The 18,074-nt window shown below is 37.1% G+C and overlaps 1 protein-coding gene and 2 pseudogenes across 1 annotated transcript; 1 reads left to right on the top strand and 2 right to left on the bottom strand.

Moving 5' to 3' along the window:
* Positions 1-253: 253 nt before the first annotated feature.
* LOC149210643 (small ribosomal subunit protein eS30z/eS30y/eS30x) lies at positions 254-2,395 on the top strand. The gene is made up of 5 exons (XM_089396755.1): positions 254-385; positions 466-550; positions 696-833; positions 2,049-2,103; positions 2,183-2,395. Exons 2-4 carry the CDS (start codon positions 547-549, stop codon positions 2,093-2,095), a joined length of 189 nt encoding a protein of 62 aa, XP_089252881.1. The 5' UTR covers positions 254-385; positions 466-546; the 3' UTR covers positions 2,096-2,103; positions 2,183-2,395.
* A 2,182-nt stretch (positions 2,396-4,577) lies between these two features.
* LOC149210644 (E3 ubiquitin-protein ligase UPL6 pseudogene) lies at positions 4,578-5,416 on the bottom strand (annotated as a pseudogene).
* A 1,948-nt stretch (positions 5,417-7,364) lies between these two features.
* On the bottom strand, positions 7,365-8,667 carry LOC149210645 (E3 ubiquitin-protein ligase UPL6-like; annotated as a pseudogene).
* Positions 8,668-18,074: the final 9,407 nt, after the last annotated feature.

Here is an 18,074-nt window from a genome sequence, read left to right on the forward strand (position 1 = left end):
ATATTAATTAGATGTTTCTTTAAATCCCCTACTAAAAAACCAATTAATTTTGACATCATTAAATAATTGTGTTAGAGCACTCACCAACGTTATTAACACTTGAAAATATTTAATTTTATTATATTTTTAAATGAATTGTGGTAAGGCAAGTAGTAATAATGAGAGTTCCATTTGTGAGTGATTCTAATGTTTCCAATCTCATTGGCACCATAAAACCAACACAAATGTTGCTATGTTATGCGAGCAATAAGAGCAACCTAAACTAAATATCGTCTAGCACAACCATATTTATTGTGCTTGTAATAGTTCTCGAGAGAGCCTTGTTTATCGCAACGTTGTTTATTCGACCCTGTGCATTGGTTATCGGACTACGAGACCTTTATTGGTAAACCCTAAATCTTAAACCCTTCACCTGCAACCACAATATAAAGACAAACCCTAATCAGTCTGATCCTTACTTCGCAGATTGACTTTAGAGTTGGAAGAGCTCTCGGCTAATTGAAGGAGATTGAACCTGTATTCAACCATTGAAATTGCTGTATCACAATGAGTAAGTTCAGATCTTCTAATAACATGTCGCTCAAGCTCTGTCTCCTAAATTTTTGGAGCCTGAAGACTGCTTGTTGCGTGAGATCTGTATTTTTCCATTAAAATCTTGGAGTCCTTAAGGGTTTTTTGGTTGTGAGTGGGTGCAGGTAAAGTTCATGGTTCCCTTGCCCGAGCAGGGAAAGTGAGAGGGCAGACGCCCAAGGTGGCCAAGCAAGACAAGAAGAAGAAGCCTAGAGGCCGCGCCCACAAGCGAATGCAATACAACCGCCGGTTTGTTACCGCAGGTAAGTTTTTTTGCTGATCCATTTCCCTTGGTCTTCCGCTATTTTTTATAGGGTTTGTTGTGTTTTTAACAGTGTGTTACCTCTGTGAGCTTTTGTTTCTCCATATCGATTCCTTTTACATATGTTTAGATGCACCACGATATTCCTTTGATCCAGATCTGAAGTGCGGATCCATGTATCCGGTAGCAGGTTATTTTTTGTAAATAAACAAAAAGTATATTGCATAAAATAAACTACGGTTCTTATTGTTATGCATAAATTCAGTTACCTGAATGTCATTATTTTACAGTTATTTTGATCATGCCGCCTTGATTCCGGAGAATCAAAATGTTTAGGCACACTTTTTTTGGCGTTGGGGCCTTTAGTAAATGTTGTTGTAAAATCATCAATAATACTAGATGAGTTGTTTTTTTTTTTTTAGAATTTTTGTCATTAAGATTAGATAAGTCTGAGCTTTTCAAAGAGAATGACATGCTACTCTGTCGAAGCAATCTGTTAAATGACGAATGAACATTACCTATCCAGTCCGAATTTAGCTTTTGAGGAATTAGGATTTGATTAATCAATGGATTGTTTACTTAATCTGTGTCGGAGACTGTACTGCCCCTTATTCAAATCTCGCTTCTTGATTCAGTTAGCTATTTGAATTGACACATGACCCTATCTCGCAGATAACCCAAGGGCCAAAATATGTGGATTTTTTTTCCAATATAAAGACTTTGCTGGTCCACCAAAAATCCGTGATGCTTGTTGCCGGATTCTTGACCCTTCTTCATTTATGATTTATAAATTGTGATATTTTATTTGTATTTTATGCCTGTTTCAAATTGTTACGTTTGTCATTCTTCCAAGTTATTCTCACGAGACATGTTAATGATTTTACAAGTCTAAATGTAGAGTGGTTGCTATTTAATTGTATCTTTCTATATTCTTATTTTTACGATCCTCAAAAATTTTGGACAATTTGAATGCTACTTGTACCAGTTACTTGATTGTAGTTTTTGTATTGGGATTTTTTTCCATATAATTTATAATATCTTGTGCTGTACGGGTAACTTATCTGAATCTACATTTGTATCTGGAAATTATGTGTGCTGAAACACGTGAATGTATTGTGCAAGGACTCTATTTCATAACACTTGAGCATTCAGTAAATAAAACATTAAATTACATATTGAAAATGAATTTTATTGACACTACTGCTCTACCTTGCAGTGGTTACTTTTGGAAAGAAAAGAGGGCCAAACTCCTCTGAGAAGTAAATGAGTAGGTATGTGACAGAGTGATTTTAATGTTTTCTTTAATATTGTCTTGTTTCACTGCTAACACGTTTTATATTGATCTTTTAGGTGCAATGGCAGGAGTGAAGTCATCCGGTTATGAAAGTTTCATCTTTTTTGGGGATGTCATTTTAACTTTAGAGTTTTTGTTGGTAGTCGATTTTTTATACAATCATGTACTTTTGTTGAGGTTGGAATAGGGAAGAAAATTGTCAAGGATTTGTACTGTGTAAAATGTTTCTTTTTTGAATGGTAATGTGATATATTTTATGCATTTGACTATTTATATTTTCTCATGGCATAAGGATCGATCTGTGATGCAAAGCATAAAAGGAAATAGGGTATGGTTTCATGTTATCTGAAATAAATTTTGAAACCTTCGTGAGTGGGAATGGTCATATTTGTTTATGATAAGAAATCATTACCATCACCATCACTTTCAAAACAATTAGGAAGCTATGTATATGGAAGTGTGGTGTGAGAAATTTGCAGTGATGGAATGACCCTTGAATGTAGGAGATGGAAGTCTATGGCAACACAATCTAGTTTCTTATTCTTGTTGCTAAATAAAATTGAGCATTCGTTTGAACAATTATGTGTTATTAGTATCATAGAAAATTTCAATTACCAAGAAGTTGTTGGTGCATGTTGTATTTAAAATGTCGAATGTATACTGTATTTCCCTATGTCCCTTGTACATGCTTTATTGGCCTGCTGTCATATATTGTAATAACTGTTAACTGAATTGTAAATGAAAAGGGGAAGTTGTTATGGCCCTTGCATCATTGCAATATAGTCTGTCAAATGTAATGGACATTTTGAACATTTCCATGCTGGTATAATGGACATTTTCAGTTACCAAGAATTTGATGGCAAACATTGTATCGAAAAAGTCAAACGTAATGTTTGGTATTTTCCTGCTTCCTCTATATACACATTTATTGGCTTGTGGTTGCGAATGCAATAGTGGTTAACTGAACTGTAAGAGGAAAGGGGCAGCTGTAGAGAGAGTAACGGGAGGTCACTGGGAGTATAGAGTGTTTTAGGGATTGTACTGTTTGTAGCTGTGAAGAGTTTCAGACCTTGAAGAAGATAGAAAACTTTCAGACAGTGCATGGTACTGAGGGGTCACTTTGAGGCACAGAAGGCTGTGCCTAAGTCACAAGGTTTGCTGGATTTGAAGCACAAGGTTCAAATTCAGGCAAACTTTTAAGCTTTGGTTAAGGTTCACCGAAGTTATACAAATTTGGCACAAATTTTGACAGGCTATTCATAGGGTTATAGAAGGGTTGATTTGCAAGCCCAAGCAGAGATGAAGCACCACACTTTCCTGCAAATGCAAAATTCGCTCCATCTACTCGATGATCCCTGGCTACCACTGTTGCTCAGTGGGTTGACTGAGGTCAATAAAGATTGATTGACAACGGGTGGATAAGGAAACTCAGTGATATAGGGTGCAGACCACCCAGCATCTTATCTGACCCATCCAGTATATATAAGTATATTTTAATATAAATTTTATGGTCATAAATATTTTCTATATATCAACATGGTTTATCTTGGGTGGTTGGGAGGAATGATTGTTATATTCCTCAACCAAATTCAATACCCCGGTTATTTTAGTAAAGTCTGACTCTTTTTGTTATCCCTGTCTATAGGCTAGAGGGCAGGGTGCTTTGTTACATTGAAAAGAGCAATTTTTTATACACTTTGAAAATTTGAAACTTGTATATGAATGAACTTAATGACGAACCTTGTATTATCTCTATTGCCAAATTCAAATTTGAATTGAACTTTATCCTTGTTAAACCTGAACCCGAACTGAAATCTCTTCATGTGACATTGAGCTGTGGGGTACTCCATTTATTTCCGTTGTGAGATTTGTTTTTAAAAAATAGAAGGGCTAGTTCTGCATGCCTATGTTGCTTATTTTCCATTGTGCATGGTGTATGAATGATCTGTTAGTCTATGCATGCTACGAGTTGGCTTTCCCGGCTGCCATTTTTCTTAGTTTTCTGGCAGCATGTTGACTCCCGCCCTGGGTTCCTCTGCTGGCAGCCGTCTCTGTTTACATTCTGTTTCTGTCTCTGTCCATTGCCATGTAGCTACATCCTCCTTTTACATCTGTCTTATGTCACCTCCATGGTGTGTACCAGCTGCACTCAAACTCCAGTTCCCCATGCTATGCAAAATCCATTCTGGTGTGTTCCCAATTCAGAGGAGAAACCAAAAAGCAGACAGACAGAACACAAGCATGCAGATGGACAGGGAAGTGGTCTGGTAAGGTATCATTTGGCAGATGGACTATGCCATGAGATTTTGCTGGTTTCCATGTCCTTGTCCAACTGTTTGGGTAGATTCGACTGTAAGCAGGCTGGTCTGAGAAAAATGGCAGCTGGGAAAGCCAATTCATAGCATATGTAGACAACACCCATTGAGATTAGGCATCAGATTCCCTGCTTAGCTAGATATGATCAAATCCTGCATCAGCACTGATTGCATAAAGCAGCTTAGTCTGCAGAACTTCTTTACTTCTGTAGGGAGGGAGCTTAAGAAGATTCACACATGTTGCTGAAGTTGGTAAGTGGTCAAGAGCTTCTTCGGCGACATCTCTAGGAGCAGTACTTTGAATACAGATTGGAGGTTGCAAGTATCTGAAACCAAGTGATGGCCCTCTCTGACAGAATGATCCTCACTATAATCTCCAGAATAATGAACATAAGAGTGCGTGTCATCAACATCCATACCCTTACCCTCCTCTGTTGAGCCTGATATAAGAAGTTGGAGCTTGTTCATCAAAAATGTCTACCCAATCAGATTGTATCAACTGTCTAAATCCTCCCAACAAAGAAGAGCTTTGATTATTTATCTGATCATTCAGACAGTGGTTTGCCAAAAGATGAGTAAAGTTGATAACATTTTCATTAGTTACTTGCCCATCCTTTCCACCTGGTCCTCGTCCTTTCATTCACCATACTCATTCATTTCACTTAAAAATAGAACCTCAGTTGGGAAACATCACCATCATACTTCTTTAGGGACAGAAGATTCTGGTATTAGCTCAGGATCCAAAGAAGGCAAATCTTGCAAATAGTTATGCTTTTCTTTTAGCTTGCTCAGAAAGAATGTGGCATCAGTGAAACAGGAATTGCCGATTCTGGCGATTAATCGCGAGTATGAATCGGCTCGGCGGAAAAAAGTTTCGACTTGAAACTCGGCTCGGCGGCAAAAAGTTCCGACTTGAAACTCGGCTCGGCGGCAAAAAGTTCCGACTTGAAACACTGCAGCGCCACAGAGCAGCATTCGAAGCCGCAGAGCCTACCACGTATGAAGTATTGATATGGTTGTGAGGCCTGAAAGTTTCTTGAGCGAAAAACAGGCGTGCGTGCACAGTGGATCGCAGACTGCGCTCCATTCACTGAAGAGAATGTTGAGCAGAGGCAGAGAGGGAGGGTCTTCCCTGATGCTCTGCAATATCACCGAGGGACAACTACAATCGCAGACGCACTGTTAGAGCAACTTTCCTGACCTCCAGGATGCCAATTAAGGCGAACATTATTGACGGAAATTGATTTCACCGTTTATTTTCATTTTCGTTTCACTTCCGTCAGCAACGGTCGGGAGATTTTTCTTTTACCGAGTTGTGGATATTGATAACGGGGATGGTTATTATTGTAAATTGATAACAAGGATGGTTATTATTTTTAATTGTAGCTTAGTAAAAATAATTATTATTAATGTGTATAATAATTATAATGATAAGATGATTGATAACTTTTATAGAAAATTTAAGATATTTGAAATAACTAATGGTGAATAAATTGGAAAAAAATAAAATTAAAAAATTTACATGGGTCATCAAGTATGAAATATAGACCTCTTGTACATCAAAAGCAGTTAGACAATTTTAGGGATAATTGTTATTGAATGGTATTAATATTTATAATCTACTTGTATTCGAAGGAAATGGGATACATGGAAATGATAAATTTGATGGCCTTATCATTTCCATGCAATATAAAAATATTACTAATTTAATTTGCAATAACCATATTTACAAGTAGACGTTACTAAAATTATATTTAATTTAATAAACTTATATTTTTATTTAATTCAATATATGTGTATATTTTTATTTAATGAATTTGCCGATTTTTTCCCGATCCGATTAAAACTCTTTGCTCTTTTGCCTCGCCGATTTATTGCCGATTCCGAGTCTGGTAACATTGTGTGGCATATGGGATGTCAACTAAAATCCCTTCAAACATCGCCTTCCCAAGGATTTTTCCAAGAAACTCAAAATATTGGAGATGTTCACAATATATTTTGGCAGAGGCAGGATCTGGATAGAGCAGATGATCAGCAGTTTCCTTGAAAATACGACCCCCATCATTTCCAGCCTCTTCAACTCCAAATTCATTCACACATGTTGCGTGAATTATTCCTCTAGGTTATTCTCATGTCAATCCATTTAATTCCCTGAATGAATCCTCAACAGCCCGGTCTTGCCTTATCCTGATTTGGTATCATTCAAAAGACTGTGTGAGAGCTTCTGTTTTCTCTGGCCGAGGCTAGCACTGAAGTATAAATCTGGATTCTGAACCCTTTTTATAAATGGCACTAACAATGGTGTTTGTTTCAGCAGGTCACTGACAATTGGATTTTCATTTCCAGCCTTAGTATAGGAGAATCTTCCCTCAACTGCATCACGAGCATGAAGGTCATCTAGCGATGTAAAATTGTTTCCTACAATTCCAATCCTGCAACTGTGCCAATAGTACAGCTGTTAACATGCTGAATCTCTCTCCCTGTAACTGAAATCCTTTTTGATTTGATACAGACTGAACAGACTTCTCAAGATGTTTAGGAAACCTAGAGGGGACCACCTATAGCAGTAACCACAATGCCTCTTTCAAAATGTTAACTAGCTCCTTCACATCTTGGAATGAAAGTGGCTTCTGTTGCTCATATAACTCCTCATTATCAGTTATTGTCAACATGCGCTTATAAAATGGACAAAAAACAGAAAAAGACAGCAACCAACCACTTGAAAGAGGATCTCCTGGTTATAGGAATGTTGCCAAATCCTCCATAAATGCTCACTTTTGGCTCAAGTGACGCCTTTTCATGTAATGCCAAAGAGTAGTAACAAGTTCAGTTGTATATGCCAGCCTAGTCATTACATTCTCAAGGGGAAACATTGTGATAGAAAGATGCAAAAATCTACAAATTACAGTAACAGTTGTTGCTTCTATTGTAGATGGCTCCTCATTGGAATTAGTTCTTTCACCAAAATCTGCCATGTCTCCTCATTGGAATTAGTGCTTTCACCAAAATCTGCCATGTCTCCATAAAGAAATCTCAGACTGTTTCAGGAAATCTATATTAACTGCACTAAGGATTTGCTTCTCTAAATCCTTGTGCAGTATTATCTGACCCTCATCCTCTCCCATATCATTATCAGATTGTTTTGCAGTTGAAGGCTTAAAATTATGGGGTATCTCCAAAAGTCTGCAAAGTACAATTTGGCCTAGATAAAGCAAAACCAGCAATTTCCAAGACCTTACTGAGCAAACGAGCATTACTAGGAAGTTGTGAAGTTGTATCTGCAGGAAGAAAATTGAGGAGACTTGGCAAAACAGTTGCTATCTGTTGAATGTAACAAAGGCAGAGACCTTGACTTACAATAGCCTGCTTAAGTTTTAGGAATTGCTTCCATTGAAAAGGAATGGAGAAAAATTGTGCTGGAAAACTCAAATGCTTATTGTGACTATTGTAGGTCTTCTGAGCACTTTTGTAAGCGAGTCTTGTAAGTAAAATCTCTCCCCAAAACATCCCATCTCCAGCAATGCTGGTTTAAATGCCCTGCAGGGTGAAGATTAGCTTCTGGAATTGACTAAATGTATATCTGCAAAATATAGTCCAAAGTGTTTCCATCCCAAGGAAGTGTAAAATCTGTTAAACTGATAGCTGTATCTAACAACTGCAACTTGGTGAATCAGCAAATTCCCTTGGTGGTCTTAAAAGCTCAGACTTTAGTTGCTCCACGTTTTGATGCATTGCCTGTAGACAGCAAATGGCAAAATGTTTTACTCTGTATTTTATAATGGTTCGATCAGAAGAATTATTATAATCCCCATCTATAAATATGGTTAGGATATTGCTAGAAACTTGGATAGATCGATGAAGCAATTTACAGGCAATTTACAGGCTTACACGATGAAGAATATCCCCATTGTCAGTTGCATTAAAGAAAAACAACTGGTGGAAATATTGTGAACTGGGTTTGAATGCATTTATTTCAAACTTTCCACTATTTTCGCCATAACTAAGACAAAACTCTTATGTATCACTGACCTTGCAGCAAGAGCTTCCCTTCTTCCTCTAAAAAATTTCTGGACTACCAGAGCACTCAGAGTCTGCTGACGAAGCATCTGGCACTGTTCCCGCACAAGCTTAGTTTGTTCCAAATGTTTCTGCATCTCCCTCTCTTTTGAGATCCACCCTCCCAAATCCACAGTCTTTCACCTTGATGGGTCCCCAGAGAAAAACATTCTGCTCTTGTCTAATCTGCTCTCTCCTTGTGCAATTAGGAACTCAGCTTACTTTCGAGGTACAAATTTCTCTTAGAGCTGATTTGCTGAGTTTTCATTTGAAGTAACAGTTACGAAAAGCAAACTGTGCAAAGGGCCTGTTTATTTGTAGTGAAGGGAAATCTTAAATTAGTCCAACGTTTCTTCTTTCATTTTTTTTTCTTCGTTGGTTGGTTTTTAATTTAATTTAAATATATTTATTTGTTGCTCGTTTCGTTCTTTGTTTAATCACAAGAAAGTCCTGCTATTTGAAACAAAATAAGTTAATTCTTTTTCATTATCATTCCATTAAGAGTGGAAGGTTTATGACTGAAACAAGTATAAATCTGCACTGCATCGCTCATATCATTGAGAAAATCTTTGGCATTAGTGGGCATCATCTCGATATTTAGTTTATGTCTGTGCGATATCAATTTCTATTTTCCTGGCTTCCACATAAGCTTATGCAATGCATTCAACCAAAGGCTTTTGCAAGACTAGTGGTCCATTAGAGTTGTGGCGCACTGGTATGGTTGGGATGGGTTGATCTGGCAAAACTCTGATTCTCATGGCCCTCTTTAGCAGACAAAATGTGATGGTCCATTACTTAGGTAGATTGTTTCACAGTCTGTCTTTTACACGAGGTGTAAAAGGATGGGTGAATCAGAGCATGCAGACAAAGAGGTTTCCCTTAATTTTGGATGATGTATGGGAAGAACCTGGGAAATTGCTGGAGAAATTAAGAGTACTCGGCTTTAATTCTTATAATCAAACAACACTGTTAGATGTCCGTCAAAGCAGAGATATCCACAATAAAAATCGAGGATTTGATAGAAGATGAGAGTTGGTGGTTGTTTGGTTTTCAGCATTTTCCATATAATGGTAGAGATATGCTAGGAAAATGACCCAAACTGAGAAGGTTGGCGCCATGGAGTCTGGGCTCAATTGGAGAAATTCAAGTGATCAGGTTGGTGCCATGGAGTCTGGGCTCAATTGGAGAAATTCAAGTGATCAGGTTCCGATTCCTTTATGTAAAAATGGAGGCATTTTCAGAGTGCCTCTGTTGTAATGGTTTCATGTAAATAAGATGGAAAGTAATTTTTGTGAATTTCAAAATTTGATCAAATTTTAATTATGTGAATGTATTGTAAACAATTTCGGTCAATAAAGGATATTCGTTTGGTTAATCTCCTTACCTGTTACATGAACCTTTCTGATATGTAGTTACTAGAATGCTTTCATCCAAATTCGATTCACAAGTTGGTCATTTTCTTAGCAGGATTCATTCACTAATTCAGAGAGCCATGTTAAGCTTCTTAATCATTCATTTCCAGGTCCTTCACAAACTCATAACCCCCACTAGTCATAGTGAATCTAACACTGAATATTAAATGATATATTTCTTTTAACTTATTTATTGTTCTCTGGTAACTTACGCTGCAACTCTGTACTTGCTTAATATTATAAGCAACAAGTTTACATACCTCCCATGAGCTTCAAGAGAACCCACTCTAAACTGAGAAATTCTGTTGAGGAAGCAATGGAAATATTTCTAAGTTTCTCCAAGCTTGTTCCGAATGGTTTTGGGGACTTATGTTTGGGAGACAAAAAACTCATTGTTTTAACAAGTTTAATTCCCTAGAAATAGCTGTCTATCTACAACACTCTGATTAGGATGGGCTGGTTGAAGACATTGTTGCTTGTGAATTGCTTGTTGCTTGCAAGTTTAGAAAGGGTCGTTTCCCATGTACAAGACATCAAAAAACTAATCATTACAAATGATGTTAAATTGAACAGTTAATTTCTCATATGCCCTGGAAGTTTTGCTCAAATCTCTGATGGAAACATCCTGCATATGGTTTAAAATTGTTGACTAGAGAATGAGATTCATAACATTATTGATGTCAATGTGCACAAATGATAACTTTTGGTTGTGTAAATTGCAAGCACATTTCATATCAGTCTCTATGCATTCCTATACTAAATGCTATTAAAGATGTAATATAATGCTACCGTTTTTTTGCAAGATTCAAAGGAATTACTAATATAACCAAGGCTCATAAAACAAATTATGATTCCTGTATTAAAAAGGACCTCCTTTGTTGTCACGATGAAGCTGTTGGAAGGGTATGGTGCCTTTTATGTTTACATCCTCTTATCCAAATGGCATGATGAGTGAAATGAATTTGTCTACATTATTTTTGATAGGTATTCATGAAAACATATCCCTTTTTTCTACTTTGTCAATTTTTATAAACATCCTTCAGAATCAAAGTTCCAACTTCCTTGACTCATATGGTGGTATTTTTGAAGACCAATATTAGTTTGGGATTTGATTTTAAGCTATCCTGTCAACTAAAAACATGTAAATGTTGAAGCAACGCGAAAACCATATTTACACTATTCCTTGGAGAGCATTGATATGTCCTGATGGAGCTTCACAAGGCTTCCTGGGTTTGTATCTTGAGGTTTATGGCATTTCTCATTGTATGGTTCTTTGCCATCAAGATAGCGAAATAAATGGTATTCAAAATTTCAAAGAATTATATTTTCCACATAGATGTTTGGTATTGACAATAACAAACATTCAGAATTTTAGATAAAGTCTTTGCATAGATCTTCTATATGGAAAATATGGAAGTGGATTTTAAACTGCTCATAACCTTGCTTTGAGTTCTCTCCATGATATGTTTATAATCAACCAAATGCCAATAGCACTTTTCTCTTCTTTGGATATCTTCTCTCCCACAACAAATGCAGGCAATAAACAACTAGAGGACATTCCAACCCATCGAGGCCATGCATCATCACATCTAGGGCATTCACCAAAACAATTGGGTCATCATAACAACAACATATTGCAAGTTTTTACTCAGTAAGCTTCATACTAGCAACTTACCATGTTGTTTTGGGCCTAAGATATACCTCACACTTACCTTTTCCTTTCTTCTCTGCTGTTTACAATTCAGAGGGTTATAGCATTTGTTTTTAGGGTTTGTACTGTTTTTGGAGCTATTTTTTTTCAGCAGGAAAAGAATGCCTGTTTTGTATTATATAAAACATTAGATATAAACAGCATATTTCCAGAATATGTCTATCGATACCAAGCTGTTCAGGATACTATCTACATGAAGCATTTAAATGCCTCTGTTATATCCAGAGAGTGCTAATATTCAAAGATTGTCATCTATATGCGAAAGCAGCAGTAGTCATTGTTTACATATTTGCCATATACAAAAATGAAGAGTGAAATGCATATTAAAAGATACTTATCTGTGTTGGTCCTGTTCTGCACACGAAAGAGAGGATAGAGTGTTCTACCTAGGGAGGAGAAGGCATCCTGCTTCTATCAACCTTGTCGTCATTTTTATCTGAATGTGTAATCCTTCTGATGTATCCAGCAGACCCTTCTTTGACATCCTATCTGCATTCTTGTTGAAGCCCCAGCTGATATGTAGAATGGTGGATTCCTGGTATGTGGCCCATGGCTCTTCAATTCGACTTAGCTGGCCTTGTAGTGAATTCTGTTGAATATTGTTTTTTCCAATGATATGGTGGATGATGCAATGGGAATCTCCATAGATATGTATGTGAGGGATACCCATGTATTTTGTAATCCAGAATAACCCCCACAAAGCAATGGCTTTTGCTTTCATGCTCGATCCCTCTCTCGCGTACCAGTGAATCCAAAACTCTCGGTCTTTAGTGATTTTAATCCAAACGCCACATCTGCACCTCACTTCTTGTGAAGCCCCATCAAAATAGCCTGTGGGATATGCATTACATGGAGCTGTCCCCATGTCATCCTTATCTTTGTGTGAATTGCGGTTGTCCTGACCAGAACTGATCCATCGATCTATGTGGACAATAATCATATCTTCTTTCAACATAAAACTTCCAAAAATAAATTGATTGCGCCATCTCCAAATCTCCCAGAAAACTGCCAAGGAGAGCATCCTCCATCTGGAGCATTGAATACTCCACCATTTTCAAGAGTCAGTGATATTATTGTATTGGACATATGGAATATTCATATTGGCTGTAAAATGTTTCCATATACGGACAGAACACGGGCATTCCAGAAACATGAGTTTCTTCCAAGTGCACAATGTTAGTCATAAGATAATTGGCAGAGTTTTGAAACTGACCCATTTGTGATTGTAAAGTATGTTGCTGGTGGAATGGAATTTAAACAATTCTAACAATGAAAGAGTTTAATCATGAAAGAGAACTACCAACGAGCTTAAAAGATGCCTGGTTATTATATGACTGGTTTGTTTAAAACCCATAAATGAGTAAAAACATGGATTAATAATCAACTGGCAGTTAACTAGTATTGCAGATCATGAAGATGAAAAAGAACATGGATGAAGGCAACGCAACTAATATTGTAGAACACGGTGATGAGAAAAGGAATGGAAGGCATGAACTTCTGATTTTAAGTTGACATTTAGAGTTGGTACGTCTTCCAACTTGAAGAGAGGGCTGCTGTTATGTGGATGATTTGTTTAGAATCTTCCAATTGCTGGCACCTCTTCAGAAAGAGACTAGAAAGAGTTAGAGCTGGCCTCTTCTAGCTTAAAGAGGGTATTAAGTGAATAGTTAGTTTACAATCAAGTTGAGGGCGGGTGGACTTATACATAGCAGTAAGATTGAAGAAAACTCAACAAAGTTTGTTGGTCCGATGAAGAGCCAATGGAAAGTGGACTTATACATAGCAAAAACATGAGATTCTTGAATCTCATCCACTCCTTCATCCTCATTTTCACTGAGGATTGGCCCTTCTTCTAGTTCACATATAAAAACATCCATTTCATACTCAACGACTGAGTTATTCATTCAACCTGACATACAACCTTTTCCTTAGCTTCATTTGCAATGGATGCTATCTCACCTTCTTCTTCTTCATTGTTCGGCCATAACTTCTATCTTCCTCACATTCATGTAGCAACTCCTCTAGTACACATTTCTCAGTCTCTTGAACTCTATCACGATGTGGCTGAGTTTAACTTGTCAATATACAACCAAAGCCCCATTCAACGTTGAATTTGATCAACATAGAGTATACCTACAATTTGTTCACAAAATATTCATTTTCCCTCGACACAAAATAGTAGTACACAATTCCATCTACAAAATTAGACTTCATGAACTTGGCATCAATTGCCCACACAAGATATCATCACATTTTCAATGCTGTGAATACATGTTTACATAAGCTACTTATGCAAAGACCATCAACACCATACTAACTATAGGTAGGCCCAAACAAAATACATATGCAAAATGATTTTCGTTAATCAAATTCAAATGTACATAGTGCTTGGTGTGATTTTCAATGTAGGCACGCAACCCTTGGCCCTCTTCACACACACTTTCCCCTCTTTCTAATGCTCGTAGACTTACAATGCTTCATTAAAACCTTGAAATGCTAACCAATTAGTTTTGATCCTATGCCAAAATTTCTCTCCTATAATCTCTCATTCTCTAGAGCTCATAAATATATCAACAACTAACACGACTTTAACTATCACCTAACAAAGAGACTGAATCTCTTCTTTTTATTTTCCCCTAATTATCAATATTCAAATATACTCAAAACATAGATTTGATTACATCAAATGATTAAGTTCCTCGACAAATATTGACATCCCTTATGCCAAAATTTCTCTCCTATAATCTCTCATTCTCTAGAGCTCATAAATATGTCAACGACTAACTAACATGACTTTAAATATCACCTAAAGAAGAGATTGAATCTCTTCTTTTTATTTCCCCTAATTATCAATATTCAAATATACTCAAAACTTAGATTTGTTTACATCAAATGATTAAGTTCCTCAACAAATATTGACATCCCTCCTAGAAGCTGTCTTCCAAAGGCTTAATGGCTTGGAAGCAGAATGCTCCTACGTTAGAATCCCAAGGTGGAAAAATTTATGACCTTCTGGTTAGAAGCCTCCTAGATCCCAAACCTTATATTGTAATTGATCACCCATTTCCTCATGTCGCTGCTCACTTGCCCCTGTTTATGTCACCTTTAATTTTCCAGGTTTAAAAACCTTGTTTTGCAGCCTTGTTTTGCCAACGCTCTCTTGTTCAGTCATTTGATTCTTGCCATCAGTTGTCCTTACATCAACGTGCACTCTCTCAAACTTTCTTCATAAGCATTATCATCTCATCAATCTCTTTATCCAACTCGGTCCTTGGTTGCAACTTGCTGCTTCTTTGCTGGAATTTATTATCATTTCTCACTTGTTGCATATCCTCTTCTTCCAATTCTGATTTTGCATGCTGAATATGCAGCCTTTGGCTTACCGTCCTCTTTTCCAAAAATTTAAACTCCTTATACAATGAAACAAAACCATCCTTAATTGTATTTTTATCTTCCATGCAATATCCGTCAACCACTCCTCCAAAAGCTCCATCTCTTCCTCTGCACTTCCTCGGGCATAAGACTATCATTTAGTATTCCCATGATTGGAATCTCCTTGAACATGTCTTCATGAAGTATCTCTTTATCTTCTATACTTTCATAATTCCTGTGAGATGATGCCACAACTTCGTTTAGAGACTCTGTTCTCCTTCAACTCCCTCAAAATTTGCATGCATACACCAATTATTTGTTTTAGAATTACAAGATTCTTGAATTTTTGCTACTATCAACATCATCATGCACTCCTCCATGGATTTCATAATATCTCTATCTTGGTGTATTAATGAAGATTCTTATACCAATAAAGTTTTCTATTATCGTAACAACTGCTACAAGTCTTCATTTGGTTGTCTTCAGCTTCCCTTGTTATGGTAGCTTCCTCATTAAGTCCACCATCTTCAAGATCGATAGTGATATGTCCAATCTTAGTCATCTCTACTACGAGTTTCATTTCTTCATCAACACACTCTGGCACATCATCTAATTGTTGATCATCATCGGCCAAACTTGTAATTATATCCAATACGTCAGTTTTAAAATCACTAGGCTATGTGGCCTCATTTGACGCTTCAAACATCAACTTCCCATGTTGATCTTCACTCTCTAAACATTCTATGAGATTCTCAACTGGTCTCTTATCAACATCATCATCCCTTTTTGTTAAATGAAATAAATTTTCACTCTCCTCGTCAATTTTTGTCAGCATTATATCTGAATGTTTCTCTTCTCTTTTATCATTCTCTTGATTGTCTTAATAAACCAACATGTCCATGTTCATTTCCACCAGAAGTTTTCGTAATTGTTCCTCCTCAAACCTTATGACAGTTCTTAGTGACTGCCTTCACCTTTGATGCTTGCGATAACTGAGTAACTACAAACGTCATTAACAAAAACATGAGATTCTTGAATCTCATCTACTTCATCCTCATCTTCACCGAGGATTGGTCCTTGTTCCAGTTCACATATAAAAAAATCCATTTCATACTCAACGACTTTGAGTTCTTCGTTCAACCTAACATATAGCCTTTGCCTTAGCTGCATTTGCAATGGATGCTATCTCCTCTTCTTCTTCTTCATTGTCCAGCGATAACTTCGATCTTCCTCACATTCTTGCAGCAACTCCTCTAGTACACTAATTTAACCATTGCCCTCTCAAATCCCTCATCATTCATCTTCTTCGTGCCACTCTGCCTTGGCACTCCCTTTCATCTGATTGTTACTTCTCTCTGAGCCCTCAATATGACCATTAGTAGGCATCTTTATCTCTCTTTCTATGAACTCTCCTTGTCCCCTCATGAGTTGCAACAAGCCTTCCTCATCTCTGCAACAACTCTGTCACTTGTCACCTGTACCAAGGTATCCTCTTGGTATCCTCTCCTTCTGGTTCTTTGCAGTAGAACCTACTCTTTAGCACTCCTACTCCTAAACTTCCAAAGTTGTTAGGATTTTTCATCCTCAACTACTCACTTCCCTCTTTCGACAATTTCACCTTGCTGCTGGGGTTCTGTCAAAATTTATTCACTTGTGAGCTCTGCATGCTCCCTCTCGTTCAATCACAGTTCTCTTAGCCGTCATAGTTGCTACTTGCAAACACAAATATTATGACCATAGTTATCTTAAAAACATCATACCAACCTTTATATGATCTTGGATTTCTTCAACATTCCTTTCTTTTGATCCACTCCTCTATATCAATTCTTTTCCAAGAGAAAATTCCTTTCTTGACTTACTTATCAAAGAGAAAGCCTTCTTTGTATCTCCAAAGAAATGTTTGTGTTGTCATTTACAAAGAGCATTCTATCTAACATTTAATTCAACTTGCTCACATGCCTCCAAATATTCCTTCTCATTCTATATTTTTTGTGTTCTGTTTTCAAATCAGAACCCATCAAATATAAACAAAATAGTTTTGTTACCTTCAACTTTGCTCACACGCCTCCAAATATTCCTTCTCATTCTAGATTTTATGTGTTCTATTTTCAAATCAGAATCCACACATACTCAAATAAAAAATAATTGTTTTGTTACCTTTGCACGTGTTCCTTTCCTTTATTGCTTAAGACATTCAAATGATGCCTTTGTCAAACCTCGATTCTCTATGCTAACGAATGTCACCATCTGTCGCAAGCTTGTTCCATCATTTCTCTATCTTGAACAATTCAACAACTGCAAACAAATCTTCTTCACACTATCAAAATTTGAACTTTGAAATAATAGCTTAGTACGTTTGCTAATGTCTCCTATACTAGTCTGCTTCTGGTGCTATCATTATCGTTAAATTTCCTTAATCTTCAAAAAAAAAAATAAGGCTTTAACCTGCTTTGTTACCACTTGCTACCAGCTCTCAATTGCCTGCTCCCAGTTCCAGTGGGCCATTTATGCCACCACCATTAATTATTATTATTATTATTTATGATTGGCGGAATAGGTAACATGCCGACTCTCGTACTCACATGACACAAGGTTGATCCTCGACGGCTAGCACTATAACCTCCACCGCCCCCGAGCACGATGCACGAATAAATCGAGGTTTGAGGTTTGAACTTGTGACCTGCACAATAGCACAAACACCTTAGCACAAACACCTTAACAGTGCATTCTCTGGCCAACAAGCTCCTTGCACACCCAAATTAAGATCTTGATTTCCTAAATCTCAACCGAACAATACACAAGACAAAATTCAATCCACGGTGATCTTCCCTTACACCAGATGCCCCCATGAATCCGCCGTGCAGACTATCTAAACCAACCAATATGAACATGACCTCTTTTGGTTACAGGAAATATACCCCCGTAATAGGAAGTGAACATCGGTCACAAGAAAACCACGAGAGAACCATAACTTTTGTAACTAATGATTGGGATGGTTTTAAAACTCGGTTTTGGGATTTATTAAATCCAATCCACCCACAAGTCCACACAAACAATAAACTGGTTCACTTCAATACCCAAA

Source organism: Pinus tabuliformis, chromosome 1_2, assembly GCF_031772625.1.
Source record: "Pinus tabuliformis cultivar Carrire ecotype Pingquan chromosome 1_2, CPIR1, whole genome shotgun sequence".
In the NCBI taxonomy this organism is placed as follows: domain Eukaryota; kingdom Viridiplantae; phylum Streptophyta; class Pinopsida; order Pinales; family Pinaceae; genus Pinus; species Pinus tabuliformis.

Bases quoted from the DNA above. Each gene is read 5' to 3' on its own strand.
- LOC149210643 (XM_089396755.1), top strand. The intron at 834-2,048 runs GTAAGTTTTTTT...TCTACCTTGCAG, and splicing joins CCGCCGGTTTGTTACCGCAG to TGGTTACTTTTGGAAAGAAA.